The 17,815-nt window shown below is 36.4% G+C and overlaps 3 protein-coding genes across 4 annotated transcripts; 1 reads left to right on the forward strand and 2 right to left on the reverse strand.

Annotated features, from left to right (window-relative positions):
• Positions 1–1,268: 1,268 nt before the first annotated feature.
• On the reverse strand, positions 1,269–2,260 carry LOC108148511 (venom protease-like). The gene is made up of 3 exons (XM_017275549.2): positions 2,031–2,260; positions 1,924–1,969; positions 1,269–1,863 (listed from the first exon to the last, which is right to left on the reverse strand). Exons 1-3 carry the CDS (start codon positions 2,218–2,220, stop codon positions 1,368–1,370), a joined length of 732 nt encoding a protein of 243 aa, XP_017131038.1. The 5' UTR covers positions 2,221–2,260; the 3' UTR covers positions 1,269–1,367.
• A 693-nt stretch (positions 2,261–2,953) lies between these two features.
• On the forward strand, positions 2,954–3,843 carry LOC108149011 (transmembrane protease serine 11G-like). Of its 2 annotated transcripts, none has more exons than XM_017276356.2 (3): positions 2,954–3,180; positions 3,225–3,285; positions 3,353–3,843. In XM_017276356.2, the coding sequence occupies exons 1-3, from the start codon at positions 2,988–2,990 to the stop codon at positions 3,798–3,800; spliced, it is 702 nt and encodes a 233-aa protein (XP_017131845.1). In that variant the 5' UTR covers positions 2,954–2,987; the 3' UTR covers positions 3,801–3,843. The 2 variants fall into 2 exon arrangements, with proteins under 2 accessions (XP_017131845.1, XP_017131846.1); XM_017276357.2 differs by having other exon boundaries at positions 3,240–3,285.
• Positions 3,844–4,084: 241 nt separating this feature from the next.
• LOC108149010 (phenoloxidase-activating enzyme 1-like) lies at positions 4,085–5,093 on the reverse strand. Its single transcript, XM_017276354.2, has 3 exons — positions 4,876–5,093; positions 4,771–4,816; positions 4,085–4,699 (listed from the first exon to the last, which is right to left on the reverse strand). Exons 1-3 carry the CDS (start codon positions 5,060–5,062, stop codon positions 4,135–4,137), a joined length of 798 nt encoding a protein of 265 aa, XP_017131843.1. The 5' UTR covers positions 5,063–5,093; the 3' UTR covers positions 4,085–4,134.
• Positions 5,094–17,815: the final 12,722 nt, after the last annotated feature.

Here is a 17,815-nt window from a genome sequence, read left to right on the forward strand (position 1 = left end):
TGCTTTTATATTGGCTCATATTTCGTGTTTTATGGAACAAGGTGTTTTGTGGGCCAATGGAATGCCCTGCTGGAGAAGGGAAAGGACACAGGTTGTAAATTGCGACAAGTTGCCAACGGGGCCTTAAATTTCAATATGTCATCGAGTGACCGACACGACCACGCCCCCCTGCCATTGCCCCCATGTGCGGGTGTGTAGAGCCGAAAATTTATGGCGTAATTGAAACCGGAAACTGCAACGTTTTGTGGTGAATTTTAATAAAGTTTCGCCTTTGTCCGTAGTTATTTATTGACAAATAGCAGATAATTTGATTTTGTGGCAATATTTAAAAACAATGCGACGCAAACGATGCAAAGGGTCACAGTTCATCGAAATGGGGGTGCAGATTTAGGACCCCAGGCAATTTAAGCGACTCATGTTCAGATTTTTCGCCATAATTTTATAGTTTTAGCATTTTTTCAGTCAAGGCTGACGCTGTAATTGGATAAAATGTCAACGTTTTTGGGTTGGGAAATAGAGAAATATGTGATAAAATTTAAATGCATTTTCAACGGCACACTTTTCACACTTTTTGCAATCATCTGCGGTCAGCGATGGAAATGGAAATTTAATTAACGACAATTAAAACCTATCAATTTTATTAAACAATTTTATTAAACTTAACTTTAGACTAATGAATTTTAGGAAATGTATAGAAAAAACTAATTAAGTAACCATTTCCTTTTTTTATTCAAATACATAACAATTAAAAAGGACAAACTAAACGTCTTTAAAGACACAAGTGTTTTTAGCATTCATTAAACAATAATTTTACGTTAATTTTATTTCTTTTCACAAGACTTTGATAAATGACAACTAATCAAAGCCTTAGCCAACAGATAGGAAACCCACTGATTAGACATGAGCTTTTGTAACAATCTAGGTTCCAGCAACCATTCCCTGAGGAATGCAAAATTGTGGGGATTCAGTGATGAGTATGATGGGGATTTTATAGCCCGAAATTGTCAACTACAAACGCACAGAATTCACGCAAAAGTTTGACCCCAGGGCAATAAAAGAAAAAGGCTCCGGCTAGATGGGAATGTGTTGTGTGTTCTGTCTGGGGGCCAGATAAGCCCTACTCTCTCCATAAAAGCCAATTAAATAGCAAACAAGAAGAAGGAAGACACCCAATAGCAACACTAAGAACTCAAACCTTACACAGAAGATAACATGCTCAATTTTCAACTTGCCATAATATACATTATGTTTTACAGTATTTAAGCCAGTTTATATTTCAACGGTTTATTTTATTTAGCATTTTTTTATTGCTAATTTAATATAATTGATAACTTTAAGTCGTATTAGTAGAACTCTTAGTGTGATAGTTATGGGTTTGACACTATGATATCAACTTCCAGCGCATTTGGTAATATCCAATCGATTGCAAAGGCCATGACATCTGTATAAATATTGGCGTCGGAATTATTATGGCTTAAAATTCCTTTTTGAAAAAAAATTTCCTCTGTAATTGTTGTGTTGGGGCTACCAATGAGCCCAAAAGGTGATTCGTCGGTGTTTGGGCTAGAGCACCAATAGAGACAAAGCCACCATCGTTTTTTTTCAGACTCTTGAATTTTTGGATGGCTTATCCGAAAAGTAGATTGATACAATTTTTTTTGCGCATTTACCTCAATGCATATCGGTTGTATATGGGGCTTATATACAACATCCTCTTGCAATCTAAGTAGACCTATATTATTCTGATGATTTTTTTGGAAATAGGACCTGTGTATAATGGCCCCCCTCACTTTTATATCTTCATATATGTAATTGTGATTGCTATTCTTTTTATATCCATCGAACTCTCCCAAGCGAACGATACTGTTAAAGTAAGATTAAAATATTGTTATTATAACGAGATGATGTGCTACTATGACTTACAGTTTGCCTTGGTTGTATATGCAGCTAGCAGCCGTCAAAACAAATCCTAAAAAACAAAAGCACTTTATTTAATAGGATGAACAATAATTTCTATTTTGAGAACTAACGTTCGTTTATAAGGCTGCCAGCGCAAAAAAATTCGGAATATGTTTCAGTTCGAATTTTAGCCAGCCAAGGAGAGGAGAATAAGGGATTTTGAAGTCGGCCACAATTTTGCTCCAAGGTAACAAATGATCCATATGATATCCCAAGTATTAGCAGAATGCAAAAAGCTACGTTCCGTGCAGTGGTCATCATTCCAAACGTAGAGACACTGTTCAACTGATTTCAACTCAAATACATTATGAAAGAGCGAACCTTATCAGAGATTAATTTTAAAAGTGAATCACCATCAAAACAAAAACTGTGAAGCGATTCAGATTTGTTTCGAGAGCTTAAGAATCTCCCTTATCGGCATCGGCTGTCTTATAAAGCTTGAATAACAGTTGCAGATAAGACTATCAGCTTTATATGGTCCCACAAATTTCGGATGGACAATGTAGGTATTACCCATTATAATTATTTTTTTAAACCAAAAAATATTAGATTTAGCTATCCGTTTTTAAACTATCAATACAAGCGTCACCGAAAATATAAGTATATATTCTAATCTGTTCAAAGATCATATACAAATGTGTGCGACGTGCCGAAAATAAATACCAAACAAATTTGTATTTTTGGTTGTTTTTTCTTTAAAGAATTACTCTATTTAAAATGTATATCCACTTACAACCGTTGTTCTAACCTAAAATTACTTGTTTTCCTTAATATATAAAATTAAATTTAGAAAGTGCTTTAGATGAGTTCAGACTAATAAAATTATTTGCGCCAAATAATCTATGAAGCTCTTAATATTTTAAACATGCTCCTATTACAGTCTAGATTAATAAAAAAAAGCACACCTATATTTTGTATTGTGTATTCGACGAGCTCTGAGCATTATCAGAACTGTTAAGCTTATTTGAATACAAAAATTTAATTGGAAGCCAGCTTGAAATCAGTTCGACTGAGTCTTTTGATTTGGAATGATGCCATCCGCACGATGGATAGCTCTATGCACCTTGCTGCTGTTCCAAAATGGGTTAGCTATATTTTTGGAACAGAATTGTGGCAAAGTTTTCTCCAACCGAACATCAGGAAGTCGCGAACCTTGGCTGGCTAAAATTCTTACTAAAAAGGAACGCAAATTCATCTGCAGTGGCACGCTTATAAACAGACGTAAGTATCTGAAATATAGTTTGATTATTATAACTTATTAACAGTATTCTTCTTCTTAGATTACGTACTGACAACTGCGACTTGCTTAGAAAATCAACTAGAGCTGTAAGTCATTCTTACATAGTTAATTTTTAAAAAAAATAAGCATTAAACACTTGATTTCTTTCAACAGCAACGTGTGCCTGGGAAATTGCGACGCAAATGTTGATGGAGAAACCGAAGTTACGACTCGCATCACCCACAAATCATATTCGGCAAACAGCCATGTAAACGATATAGGTTTAATCAACTTGGTACCGGACGTTGAGTACAAGGCAAATATAAAACCGATATGCATTTTGTTGCATCCCGAACAGATTTGGCCTAAATCAAACTTCGATAGCACTTTATGGTCTGGCATTGAATATAAGCCAAATTTTGTAAACTCTACCTGTTCTGGCCCACCATGCAAAGCTATTGGTAAGGCCTTAAGCATACCAAATGATAATGGACTCTTCGTACTTCAAGGAATCCTAAGTTTTCGAGACCACAGAACTAATGCTTACGTTTATACCAATGTTTTCGCCTTTAGCGAGTGGTTGGTAGCAAATGTTCTAGATGTTGATATATTTTTAAGCTAACCGGCAGGAAATGAAACCATTAAAATTGATCGCTAAAAACGTTTTTAATCTTTTTTTGCCTTGTCTGTGCCGTAAAACAATTCAATAGTTTAACTTCAAGATACAGTTGAGGTGTATTTTCTATAGAGGAGTAGGAGTAATGTAACAAAGAGAGAGAAAATCGAAATATAATTATTATAATATTATTTGGTAAACACACATTTTCTCAACACTGTAAATAAGAATATTTAATGAGCTTGATGACTCAAAAGGCCTGCAATTTTTTATATAAAAAGTTTTGTTAATTGAATAATACATATTTATTGGTATATAAAAGATACATTCCTTGCTTCAATTAATAATTAAATCTGTCTTGGAGAATTCCATTGGTTCGTTCGGAATTCGGTATTGCTTCAACTTCCAATACTTGTGCTACAATCCAATCGGCATAGGCGAAAACATTGGTATACACATCAGCATATGTTTCACGATCTCTATAGCTCAGAACTCCGTGTTGTGTATAGCGCAGTAGGGGTCCAGTAGTGATTGTTTTGTTCCAGGGACTCCCAATGAGAATAGAGGCCAAGTATTCCTCTTTTTTTTCGTCAGCACAAGAACTACCAAAAAATGCACCTATTCCGCACCAAAAGTCTTTTTTGTACTTCTCGTTTGGTATTTCAAAGGTGAGCGAATCAGTTTTGAGTTCGGAATTTTCCACTATGCATATTGGTTTTATATGGCGTTTATATTGCACCGACGATGGCATCTTAAGCACACCTATATTATGCCTTTTTGTGTCTGCCGAATATGACTTGTGAATGATGGCCTTTGTTACGTAGTATTCCTCATAGGTTTGGTCAGATGTACCATCATCTTCAAAATTGCTTTTCGATCCGTCAAACTTGCCCAAGCGAACGATGCTGTTAAAAAACAAGACAGATGTACATTTTTCGTGTTATCGTAAAAAAGTTTTTTTTTTGTCATAACTTACAGTTGGTTTTGGTTAGCTATGCAACTCGCGGCTGTCAAGACATATTCTAAAAAAATATTTGATACTAAAGAAGTCCGAAGGTATAAATTCTTTATATATACATACGTTCGTTAATAAGGGTGCCAGCGCAGATTATTTTAGATTTCGTTCGAATTTGAGCCAGCCAAGGAGTGGTAAGAGGCCTCTTAAGCCCGACATAGGGATTAAAAATGCCACATTGCTCCTCTAGAAATTGAGCCGATCCCTGGTTAATCAGCAAAAGTGTGCACAAAGCTAGCCATAGCACACTCATCTTTCCAAGCGAAAAATCAATAAAGAACTGATCTGAAAGTCGCGCGCTGAGTTTGATTTCCATCTTCTGTAGAGAACTAAGGTTATCAGCCCCTTTATTTACGAGTTCAGATCAAGCTGTGTTTCGGAATTCCCAAGTTTTCTGTGTTGTCATATGTTTTCTATGTGCAGCATGGCAATTCAAGAATCAGAATCAGCTCAAAGACAAAGTCAACGCAATGAATTATCACTTTAATTTCAATTTCAGTCTGGGCCCAGCATATGTGTCGTCCGCTTTATATCCCCCACCCTCCCTCTATATCTTTCTCTCCTTGTTTTTCTCAGTCCGTCTCTGTTTCTCCGGCGAACCACCTGCCAGAAAGCATTGGCCATAATTCTAAAGTCAGAGACGGATCATAAATTTGAAACTTTTCTGCCAAACGGCAGCGGAAGAAACAACAACAAGCGTTCGAGATGAGCGACATAAGATGAATCCATGGGAACCATTGACGGTCAATGACGAAAGCATCAAACGCAAAAACCGATTGCCATCATATTGAAAATATTGAGTTCAACACTGGAGAAGGTTGAGAGTTGACAATGACAAATCCCAAATGCTCTGTTTGAATTTATGGTTTGAAAACAGCAAGTTTAAAAACAAGATTATTTAGAAATTTTAAATGGTGTCATTTATGCCTAAAATGTAAATAAGGAGAAAATTCAATTTCTCACAAATTCAGTTATAATTTGTTATCAATTTTTCAGACTGTCGTTTACAAGAAGTTAATACATATAAAAATAATCTTTTAGCTTCACAAAGGTTAACATTATACAAGCGCAAATTTCTGAAAACGATAAGAGATATTGCAAGCGTACATTAAAACACACACACTAGGAATTTCTATAAGAAATGCATGGAACTGTCAAACCAAACACCATTTATTAATGCATAAAAATACTTATTATTTTTGAACTTTTGCGTTATATTTATAAAATTTTGTGAAACATGTATCACTGAGGAATGATGAGTAAAATAGTTTGGAATCTTGATTTTCTAATTGTCCATGATGATTTCTCAGGAACAAGGACCTTCGTTTCAAAAGGGTATGCCAGAAGAGCGGTTGTCAGCAAAAGAATAACAACGACAGGCAAAGCAACTGCAAATTACACTTAAATGGAACACAGAGAGCAATTGGGAAAATGGGAAAATCCAGGGCGGAAAGCGACCAGAGCAAAAGGTAAACGACAAGAATACGATTGGAAAACGATTTTCATTTCTGCAGCTAATATGAGCGACAAATCTAACTGAAGTGGGGTGAAGTGGGCGTGGCTATTACATATACACACACACTCACAAACACACACACCATACTCCCAAACACACCATGCAAAGGGACAATTTCGAAATCAATATTTATGACTGCCCCAGCAGATTTATTGCAACTAGCGAAGAGGGTTTTGAATTTTGCCTCGTTCTAGTTGAATACTTTTCTCTATTTTTATGTTTTACTTTTTTCCTCATTGCTTCTTCTGTTGCTTTTTGCCGAGCTCACAAAATAATAATATGCCGTGTTTGATTTTCGTATGCAAACGCATATCTATTTATTGTCTGTGTGTATTTGTGCATTGCTTCGTTTACTGCACTGACACTGCAGCATTTGATGATTTATGCATTTTAACAAAATGTCAGCAAATGGACGTATATAAAGGAGCTGCAATTCTTTTCATTCGTATATTTTTCGTTCGTTCTCCAGCAAAGTGATCAAAGAAATTCCAGTTGCCGAAGCATTTTGATGCTATACTACTGCAATTGCAACTACATTCAATTAACACACATACACGCAGTACGCCTTCAGCGAACCTTTCTGCTGAAGCATCAGTGCACAGAAAGAAATTAACTTTCACTTCATTAAATAATTATAATATTTCTAAACGATCTTTTCTTTCAGTTTTAAAACAAATCAGTTGGTGGGAAAATATAATATTACAACTAGCTTTGATTAACTAATCCCAAAAGAGTGAAAAATCTTAATTTGGTAGAATTATTAAATTTATTAATTAATTAAATTAATTTTTCCAGATCCTAAACATCAATGTTGGCGTGAAATAAAAAATATATATTTATTCACCAAATATCATTATTTCCTATTGTGTAGTTGTGTAATTCCATTTGTTGGTCTCGGGTTTTGTTGTTGCTGCCAGCCAAGCACAACTTCAATTGAATTATGAATTTCAAATCTCAAATCTACTACTTCGGCTGCAACGGCAACAATAAGAAATGCATAAGCAAACAGTAATTGCTACCTAACCAAAGTGAGGGAAAGGCCTCAAAGCGCTTTTGTTTGTTCACTCCATCGTCCGTTTGGTTTGGTTTTTGGTTTGGTTTAGTTTGGTTCTGGCCCAACAGACGTTGAAATGTAAAACTACCCACCTACCGCTCGGTCAGCCTAATGTCCATCAAGGTTTTAAGCTGTTTGTCAGCCACAAACACACTGACGGCCAGACAAACACACGGACGCAGGGATTTAGGCTCATAAAAAGGTCTAAACATTGCATCGATTCATCAAAGGGGAAGATTGCAACGAAGCAGACTTCACTCCGACATCTGTCATCGGCAGAAGGCAGAGGGGTGTGGCATGGGGACTGAGGCTGGGGACTGGGAATGGGCAAGGGGCCCCTGATCAACATAGTCGATTTCAATTAGGAAATCTGAACTCAGATTTTGGCCGGACTTTGAATGGTTTCTGTCTGCATTTCAGGGTGGCCCACTATATGAAATGAAATATATGCAGTGTTAATCCATATGCCTCCATTTTTAAATTAAGTTTTATAAGTGCTCAACACAAGTCTAAGTGCAAGTAAATTAAATTTCATTTATACAGAAAAATTGATTGTTCAATAAAAATGTCACTGCCATTCTGTTAACATTAAATCTAAAATATATTGCAAAGTCTTTGTTAAATTTTACTTTTATTGGTTAGGAAATTAATAACACATGTTTATAAACGGCATCAATATATTTATTTATTAATGTTTTTAAAAAGGCATTTCTAAAGGATTTATATTGGTCTTAAATTGATAAATAATTAACTCTTACAATTTACAATTCACCAAAAAAGTTTCACCCTATTCAACACTACACGTTGCTTTCGTGTGTGTCAGAGATTCTGATTACGCTTCTGTTTTTGTTTAATTTCGAGTATAATATTTGATATGATTGCTACTTTCCGATTTCGATATATACTGTACAAACACAAAACCATATTAATTTGATGGCTCTACATACAATGGACGTAGAACATACGGAGTTGCCATGGAGATGAGTAGGGGAGTGTAAGCTCAGCCTCTTGATGCTGCAGTTGTGTTCAGAGCCTGTGAGTTCTGACCCGGCCTAATGAGCCGCATTTAATGAGCCGCAAACACGATAAACATGCAACAGAAACAGCGGCAGTTTGATGTACGGCATCCTGGCCCCCATAAACCCATCCAAGGTAAAAACATACTGGAGCATACACTAACATCCGTATTTGACTCGCGGCGCTTTTATCAAGTTTCGCGAACAACCGCACAAACACACACACGTGAAATAGGCGAGGACCTCGCTCAGGATTCGACATTTCATTAAGAGGACACAGCCTGGAACAGAAAACGCCAGAGGCCTTTCCTGGTAGTTAACGCTAACAATGTGGCTTGATGTGGCTAACTTTGAATGTTTGTCGACGGAGAAGAGACATGAAACGTGTACAAAGCGCCCACAGTTGAAGTTTAAAGTGGAGTGGAAGGGCATTTACTATAATTCGTGATTGAAAGTTATAAGGTTTCCGGCACAAAATGCAGGTAAATACGGTAAAGGCTTATCCCCTTTAAAGGGTGAGTTGTGCATAAATATAAGTTTTGAGACTTTTAATGTTGTTAGAAAATTTATTTGGCTTACTTATTTAATTAAATGGATAGATTGCATACTGCTGAAAACATAAATGAAACAAATTAGATTGAAATAGATTTGAAGACAACTATTGAAATTATGGAAATTCAAATAAATGTTAGTATTATTACTTTTAAACGACATACCAATATGTAATAAGATTTGTGAATGAAAGTTATTAAGTATCCGGCAGAAAATGCTATTAAATACGGTAAGCTAAGAAACAACTATTAGATTTGAAATGAGTTTTGAAAGTCTTTTAATTTTGTAAAAAATGTATTTAAATTAATAAAAGGTACCGAAAATCTTAAGAGTACTTTACTTTACCACAAATGAAATTAAATATTATAGATTAGACAACATAATTTCAATAATAGATTTTGAAAGTATGCAAAATCATACAATATTACTACTAGCCTGGTTTATAATTCTAAAACGACCATCCTTAACATACTTTTTATATCAAAAGTTTACATTCGTGGAAGCACTTCCATTATGTAAAGACCCTTTTGAGGAGAACTTTTTAATTTTTGCCACAATCAGCTTATGCATTTAACTATGCTCAATTAGGGCACCTAATCAGGATTCCAGAACCCTGTGGTGAAGGTCAAAGGCAACTTTCAGTCCGGTTGTGCGAGAAACCCTCAAGTGAAGAGTCAAAAGCGCAGCTCTCTGTGAAGAAGTATGGCACGAATAATTGTTTTATTGCCCACACAGCCAAATATTTGTGCCTAATTGGGTGCCAATTAGGCACTGCCGGCCACCACTTTGTGTAGATCCTCTTCACAACACCCTAAACACCCTAAACACCCTAAACACCCTAACCACCCTACCAACCCTTCATCCCCCAGTTCTGAGAGCATTTTGTTTAAACTTTTTATTTTACGGAAAAGTTTGGCGTCGACCAAAGCGAAGACAAACGAGGGACGAAAAGCGAAAACTTAATTAAACTGTCAATTGGTTTCTAATGAATGAATGCAAAGATGAATGAGTAATGAAGCTAATTATGCCCGGCAAATACGTCAAAGTAGCCATAACCCACTCGTACACACACACACATACATTAAAATATACAAAGGATCGGCGGGGTGAATGTTGTGTATTTTATGTGCTGGTATTATAATTAATTCATGACCAGATTGTCGGCACATGGCAGGTTCTTAATAGACAGGCGGAGAATCTATTCAACTCTTTCGACAGATCAAAGTACTGGATGGACTAATTGATAGCACGCGTCTTTAATATCTTAAGTTTCAGGTTGGCATTCCCTTTATTACATTTTTGGTGCCAACAAAATAATACCAAATAAAGAACAATCGATTTTATGCAGAACATTGTAGAAATATTACAAACAAACAAAGAAAATAGAAGTGAAATTGTTTTTTTTTTACACTGAAATTTTATATTAATGCAGTAATGGAGGTTTAAAAATTAGTAGAACTTTGAATTCTCTTATGAAGTAAAAAAATAAGTTTTTCTCATACAATAAATCCATTCAAATTTAGTGTTTAAAATATATTTTTGCAATGGTGATTTCTGTAGCTACGACAAGAAACTATTTGGCATTGTGAATCACAATAAATAAGTTTAAAATGGAGAACCATTTCGGCGAACTTTTTTATTATTAAATAAAACCTTGCTAAAAAGTGCGCTCCCATAGTTGCTTTGCTTTGCCTGCTATTTATTTTTGGGTAACAATTGACATTTTGACATCTTAATCGCAGCATGTGTAAAATTAAAAAACTTTTTTCATTTCGTGAGGCAATTCCGTTTGACGTGACTCCGGCGCCGGAATGCAAATGTGCAGCAGACGAAGCAGCAGCAGTAGCTTGGATGCTGGCTGGAAATTTAATGAAAATGCAGTAGATGGGTTGGGGCAAGGAAGGCAGAGAGGGCAGGTTAAGGAAGAGCAGGTGGCTGCAGCAGGTAAATCACCTTGCGCAGCATGCAAATTGATTAGCCTAGGCTCGAGCACGAACTGCAATCCGGACACCTGGCAACGGCACAATAGCCAAAAGCAATGGCCGAAGAATTGGTAGTAGGAGCAGCAGCAGAATCAGAAGCAGAAGCAGAAGCAGAAGCAGGAGCAGGAGCTGAAAGTCCACTCGCCAGCTTGTTGTTATCCCAATGCAATTTGCAAACAAGTGCAAGGCATTAGGCCTAAGTACAACGGCAGCCGCATCGAGTGCAGAAGGATGCTTAGGATGCGAAGAAGCAGAAGGACGATCCCAATTGACAGGACTCAGAGCAACTTAGGCCCAGTTTGAGGCTTTTCTCTCGGGAAGCGCATATCAATGGCTCGAGCAGCCCCCCTACAACTTAAATCTCTGCTTGCAGGTTACACCAGAAAAAAAATATATTAAGACATCCTAGCTGGAATTCTTTAAATTGTTTTTCAAATACATATGCCATTTATACTTACAAAAACCATATTTGCATAAAAGATATTGCAACAAATTCAGTTATCTGATTTTAGGCAGCTACAATATATTAAATTCAAAAAGCAGAGATGAACAGCTTTAAGAAAAATAAAGGAATTCCTTTTTCCAAACTAAGAAAATTTTAAAAACTATATTTAATATGACTTTTACCAATATTTGGATACACAGTTATATTTTAATCAGCAATCAAGAGCAGTAAAAAACTAATCAAGTTTTAAAATCCAAATTTGTTAAAAATTAATTAATATTACGGTATACAGATATTTTTTATAAGAAACCAAAAGCAGTAAAAATTATAATCTTATCCAATTTTAATAATATTTAAAGTTTAAAATTTGTATTGATTTAAGACATTGCACATATTTTTAATTTTCTTCGCTGTAAATATAACCGCAGAGCATAGTAACAAAAAATTTAAAAAGGGGAACAAAATATACCTCTGCCGATGCTATTATTTAGGGTGAAGGTATTTCGGCAGTGTGAGTGCTTAATTACTAACGAGCCCATGGCCACGCCCATTTCGCACACAAACACACACCGAAACAGGCGCACATGCACAGACGAACACGCACACCAACACAGCCACCACTCGGCCAAGATTAAAATGCCGGCTTAGTGAAGACTTTTGCATGTGAAATTAGTAGCTTAAACTGTGCAGCAGGCCTTGTGTTGCTTATGCTGCTGCTGCAGCTTGTTGTGGCCAGGACTTTACATGCCTTTACCCTGTTTTAGCTTTTGTTTTTGTTTTTGTTGCTGCTGCATGCGTATGATAAAATAATTCACTCGACTGCAACTCATAAATTCTCTAAGGTAGCGCATAAATTCTCAACAAATCTCGACAAAATACCGCAAAGCAGGCGCAAACCTCAGACTGGGCTATATGGGATTGGATCTCACCCTCGTTGGCGCCACATACTTAGCTGTTTTGGCTGTTAAGTCTAGCTGTTGGCAAACATGGCCACATATATTAGTTTCAGCCAATTAGATGAATGGTGCCTATGGCCTTGTCTTTCTGACCTAAAACCTAATCGAAAATGTTGCCATGTTTACATTGGCAAAAACCAAATAGAGGAGAAACAAGCAAATAACCGTATTTTACAAATGAATGCATCTAAAAGTAAATATCAAATAAAATAAATTAAATTTCATTTTAACTACGCACTTAGCATGATATTCAAGTGCAATTTTAAATAAAATGTATATGATGGATGGATTATAAAACAGTGAGATGGTTTAAACACAAATTTTAATTCTTAAAAAGTAAGTAGGTATATTTAACAAAAGGCTAACCACCACATAATGTATTCACCATCCACAATAGCAAAGTTTTAAAACGTATAAATATTTATAGCAAATTTGGCGAAAAAAAAATAAATTGGAAATGTATAAAAAAAACCTTAAGCGCTGTTTACGACACCTGCAACGTTATTGAATAATCACCAAAAAAAACATAAAAGGATAGGAAAACCCGCATTTTACAGCGAAAAAATGTCCGCATAACTAACTTTGTTTAACATGATGCAGCACAATGATTTTATGCCCGCGCATAAATTGCACACAAAACTAATGTAAATCGCCGGAGATATCAAAAAAGGCGGCCGCCCATTGAAAAGGCCGCCCACCGATGCACTTACCATATTTTATTGCCCCATGCGGCGGCCATGTCAACATTTTTGATTTTTTCACTTGATAAAATCAATGCATTTTTATGCGGACAATGGCAAAACAACAGCAGGAGCATCAGCTACAATAACGAATAATGGAAAAGCGCTTTCCATGTAATGTGCTCTATGCGGTAACAACACGAGAGAAAAGCTGGAAAATCGAGGAAAATAAGGGAAACGGCGACGAAAAGAGAAGGGCGAAAAAATTACCATTTAAAAAAATGCCGAAAAATTGATGCTGTTGCATTTTGTTCGCATCATTGGGACTCAATGGAGTGTGCACACACTGATACAAAATGTCGGCGTGTCGTTCCCTCAATGTGTGTGTAAGTGAACGGTGTGTGTGTGTGTGTGTGTTTGTGTGAGTGTGTGTGTTCGCATGGCCATAAAACAAAAAGTTTGCAAAAGCTCAATTCGCATCGTCTTCGATTTGTATTTTGTTTGCGAATTGCCAATTGTTTGTTTCTTTGGAGGAAACGTGCCGCGGCCTCTAAGTAAATCAAAAGGTTTTCTTTCCTACACACACATACACTCATACCAAACAAGGACTTACACTCAGAAGGACATACACACTCGCACACACTCTCACGGTCTAATAAACGGAAACGGAAAAGCGAGCATGCAACTTTTGCTGGCTGCCAAAAGTGCGAAAGAAAAACTGGCTGCAACTTTTCTGCGCCGCCAAACAAGTCACATAAATTGCAAGCATTCGCAGGCTGGGCATTTAAAACTCAGTCTATTGCAAATGAACAGGGAGAAAAAAATAAACTAAATATTCGAATTAATTAATAATAACATTATGGTTATTTTTAATATTTTCTTTGTCAAATTTATGCAATATTTAATACTTAATTTTCGGTTAATGAATTGGTATACCTTTTCAAATCCTTACATTTTTTTCATTGAGGATTGGCTTTTTCTTTGTTTATTTTGCTTTAACCTAATGAATAAGAATTTTATTTTTATTTCCTAAACTTACTGTTACAAAAAGTGGGTATTTATATAGATTACTCTTTATATGTATATAAAATGGTAGTTTTAAAGACTAGTTTATCTCAGTGAACGCAATTGGCTTCGGCATCACTTGCAAGGACGAAGGCCAAAAAGGCACTATTGATTAAGTCGGCAGCGATGGCAATCCCTTAAGATTCTAATTTATATCATCGGCAAAACTTATTTCCTATTTCCGCGCGCGCGCTTCTGAAAATGTCGTACGTGATTCAATTATAAATGCGGTCTCTCAAATCGTTGCAAAATTTATGTATTTCATTTTATTTTCCCACATCGGACATCCTGAGGCCTCCTTGCCGACTGTCTGTGTGTTAGTGAGAATGTTAGAGTGTGTCTGTTGCGACACATGTGGTCCCATTTTAATGGACCTGCCTCGTAAAATGGCACAAAAAGTGTCACAAATTTATGCGCGCCCATTCATAAAAGGCCGCAAAATGTTTAACAAAAATGCCTTAAGCAATAAGACCCTGAAGGAATGTAAGAGACAGGACTAGCACCAAAGAAAAGTACAGACAATAATGTGTTTGAGGTGTAATTTTCCCCACATAAAAATAACTTATTTCTTTTATTAAAAAAATACAAAAATAAATAAGGAGAACAACTAGAACTAGGCACAACAAGTCTCAGAAAAAAGGAAAATTTTTAGGAAATTAAAAATAACAATTTTCATATAGCACACTAAAAAAAAGGTATATTATTCTTCCCCTACATTTGTTAAATTCGAGTATATACAAGTAATATGTTATAGGCTCCCAAAATGCGTCCACATTTTCGGTCAAACTAAGCAATTCCACTAGAGAAGAAATTTATAATAAATAACTGTACAATAACTATTTTTAAAGCTCCAATCGCCTTAACTCACCTAACACCTTTTTGGTTGTACAACATTGCTCTTACTTCCGCTCGAGTGGAGTGCAGCTGCCTTCAAATTGGCAAATTAATTATGCAGCATTCGATTGGATCTCGGAGGAAAGCCGCTTGTGGCATTGGCATTGTTTTAGGCCAACTGCATTGGCGGCTAATTGAGCAATTGGCGCTGCGGTGCCGCAGCTAAGATGCCTATCAATTTGCGCACTAAATTGGTGATTAACCTCAGGATCCCGATGGTAATGCCCTTGCGTTGATGGGTAATATCCTTGAAGGAGAATGCTACTATTATGGCGATTTTATGAATATGTTCGCCACGGCACAAGAAGTGACAGGCGGTTTGCGATTCCCTGACATTTGTTTGTCCTGCCGTCACTCACGCTGGCACACAAAAGTCATAAATCGCGATGCGTGGATTATGCAATTTTCATGTTTGCATTGCATTCGCCCGGAGAAAAAGTAGCGCGTCCAAAAGGATGTGGCACGCGCTGCCGCTGACAACAATAACAATGCGTTATGGTTAGAAGGAGCGGGAGCAATAAAATTACACAAAAAAGCGCTGGGGAATGCTAAATGTATTCCTGGGGAGTGGAAATAGGGATGCGTATGTGCTTGTGACAACAAGAGGAGCTGCCACAATGGCAACGAATACGGCAACAGGAAGCGCTTCAGCCAAAAAGGAAGCTTAAGTAGCAAGGATATGCGGCAGCAGCAGCAGCGGAAGCCATCAAACAATGACGCGAAAATGCAATTCCATGTGCAAATATGCCACAAGATGTCAGGCGAAACAGACACAAAGCATTATGGTTAATAGTAAAAAATACACAAGCTGAGCGGCACGCCAAAAAACCATCTCCGCGAGTAGTTTACATTCTCGTAAATAAAACATATTACAAAAAATCGCGCTGCTGAAACCTTGATCGCAAGTCATCATAACATAACGTACCTACGTTTATAATTTATATTTGTTTAAATACGTACACAAATCTGTATTAAAACAGTCTATTTCTTGCAATGGGCATTTACTGATCTTAAATGACAGACTTTTTATTATTAAACGACAGTTTTGCTTAATAATACACCGTTCCGAATTCTGACCTCTTATTTTAGATTTACTTAAACATTTAATTGCCTTATATCGATCCTGTGGTAGCGATATGATATCGTTTTACAATTTCAATAAAATTAAAAGCGCAATTCTGAACAGTCAAATTATTAATAAGTCATAAAAAATAGAAAAGTTACATTACAACTCTATGTTATAGTCGTCCGATGTTGATGAAATATTAACCGTTATTCTAAAACATTTAATCATTACTATATGTTAAAGAACTTACAATTTTTATTTTGTCTCCTTCACTGCGTTGCAAACTTCTGATTGAAATTACAATACCCTCTAAACGGGTATAAAGAAGGGCAAGGCTTATAACAAGGAGATCTAAAGCTAATTTTAAAATTAAATTGAATAGCTTATTTGATTTTGTAAGCTTTGTAAGCACGTGTTGCTTTAAGAAAACGATTTTTGTATAGAACTGCAGCTTCCGGTATTTGCGCTCATCCAGCCAAAATTAATAAGTAACCGAGTTGCACCTGACAAAATCCACAAAAGCCACTCGCTTACTCGCTGAATCCGGCTGCCGGTCAGAAATGCAGCGTTAAGCCAACAAAAAATCTTATTAAAAACCCCAGGCATTCCCCCGGCGCAAACAGCCACACCCACACCCACACAAAGTTTCTTGTTCCGAACTCATCCATGCAAAATTGCTAATCATAATGAACGCACCGTCAAAAGCTTTTGGCCGTGTGATCCCCCCAACAGAGTTGCGTATGTATAGTACATATATTTTCCAAGGGGTTTGGGAAAAACCAGCAGCGCATTTTCAACGCAAATCAAGCGCTGAAAAGTGCACACCAAAAGATCCAAATGAAAGGCGAATGGCGGGGAGATATCCGGGTGGTTTTCCAACGAGGGTAGACAAAATCAAATTTCACTGCAAGAGCAGTGGGAGGCTGCTACGCAGGCGACGACCGGTTGGTCGGCAACCAACTGCCATGTGTGAAAATTTTTAATACATCAACTCAAAGGCAACTGGCAACGCAACCCGACAGACAACCCCCGCCCAAAAACCATACCCGTTCCCAAAGTTACCTCCCAGCAGACCCAAATGAAATGCATAAATAAAGTTCACGCGGAGTCTGGTCTGGACACGGATAGTGTCTCGGTGGTACACTCTGGAAAAAGTGTAAGTTAGAAGTTGCAACCTTTAATTTTAGTGGAATAACTATGAATTTTTTCCTTTATGGTATTAATTCATATAGTTTTTTACTTGCTTTAAATATTAACAATAAATATTTGGAAGTAGTAAAAATCAAGAACGCTACAAAAGGTTGACATTTAATAAAAAGATATTTACTGAACTAAATTTTAATACTAATTTATGATTCTGTCTTTATTAGTGTACCCAGTATCTTAATAGGAATCATACACCTTGACATTTGGTAAATCAATTTTTACTGAATTAAAATATTTATATAATTCCGTCAATAATAATTTATAATTTTTTCTGCTTTAAATGTACCTAGAAGCTCATTATTTAAAGAATAATCATACTTGCAATGCATACGTAAAGGTTATTAAAACAATATACTGTTATTAAAAAAAGGTTGTTATTAACTCTTCTCTGACATTCAAAGAATACAATTTTACTGAACTTAAGTATATACATATTACTTTCGACAATAATTTCCTTTTTTACTGTGTACGCAAGGCTCAAACCACTTTTTCGACAGAGTCAAAGGCTGCCGCTGCCACATAATCACGGCCATGAAAACCGAGGATTCACTGTGGGCGTCGGATTCGAATGGGG

This window comes from Drosophila elegans, unplaced genomic scaffold, assembly GCF_018152505.1.
Source record: "Drosophila elegans isolate 14027-0461.03 unplaced genomic scaffold, ASM1815250v1 contig_476, whole genome shotgun sequence".
Lineage (NCBI taxonomy): Eukaryota > Metazoa > Arthropoda > Insecta > Diptera > Drosophilidae > Drosophila > Drosophila elegans.

Excerpts from the sequence above, each read along its gene's own strand:
- LOC108149011 (XM_017276356.2), top strand. The coding sequence starts at position 2,988 with ATGATGCCATCCGCACGATGGATAGCTCTATGCACCTTGCTGCTGTTC. Across the intron at positions 3,181-3,224 it reads TGGCACGCTTATAAACAGAC|TATTCTTCTTCTTAGATTAC; the intron begins GTAAGTATCTGA and ends ACTTATTAACAG. Across the intron at positions 3,286-3,352 it reads TTAGAAAATCAACTAGAGCT|CAACGTGTGCCTGGGAAATT; the intron begins GTAAGTCATTCT and ends TTCTTTCAACAG.
- LOC108148511 (XM_017275549.2), bottom strand. The coding sequence starts at position 2,220 with ATGATGACCACTGCACGGAACGTAGCTTTTTGCATTCTGCTAATACTT. Across the intron at positions 1,970-2,030 it reads TGGCAGCCTTATAAACGAAC|GATTTGTTTTGACGGCTGCT; the intron begins GTTAGTTCTCAA and ends TTTGTTTTTTAG. Across the intron at positions 1,864-1,923 it reads ATATACAACCAAGGCAAACT|TATCGTTCGCTTGGGAGAGT; the intron begins GTAAGTCATAGT and ends TTACTTTAACAG.
- LOC108149010 (XM_017276354.2), bottom strand. The coding sequence starts at position 5,062 with ATGAGTGTGCTATGGCTAGCTTTGTGCACACTTTTGCTGATTAACCAG. Across the intron at positions 4,817-4,875 it reads TGGCACCCTTATTAACGAAC|AATATGTCTTGACAGCCGCG; the intron begins GTATGTATATAT and ends ATATTTTTTTAG. Across the intron at positions 4,700-4,770 it reads ATAGCTAACCAAAACCAACT|CATCGTTCGCTTGGGCAAGT; the intron begins GTAAGTTATGAC and ends GTTTTTTAACAG.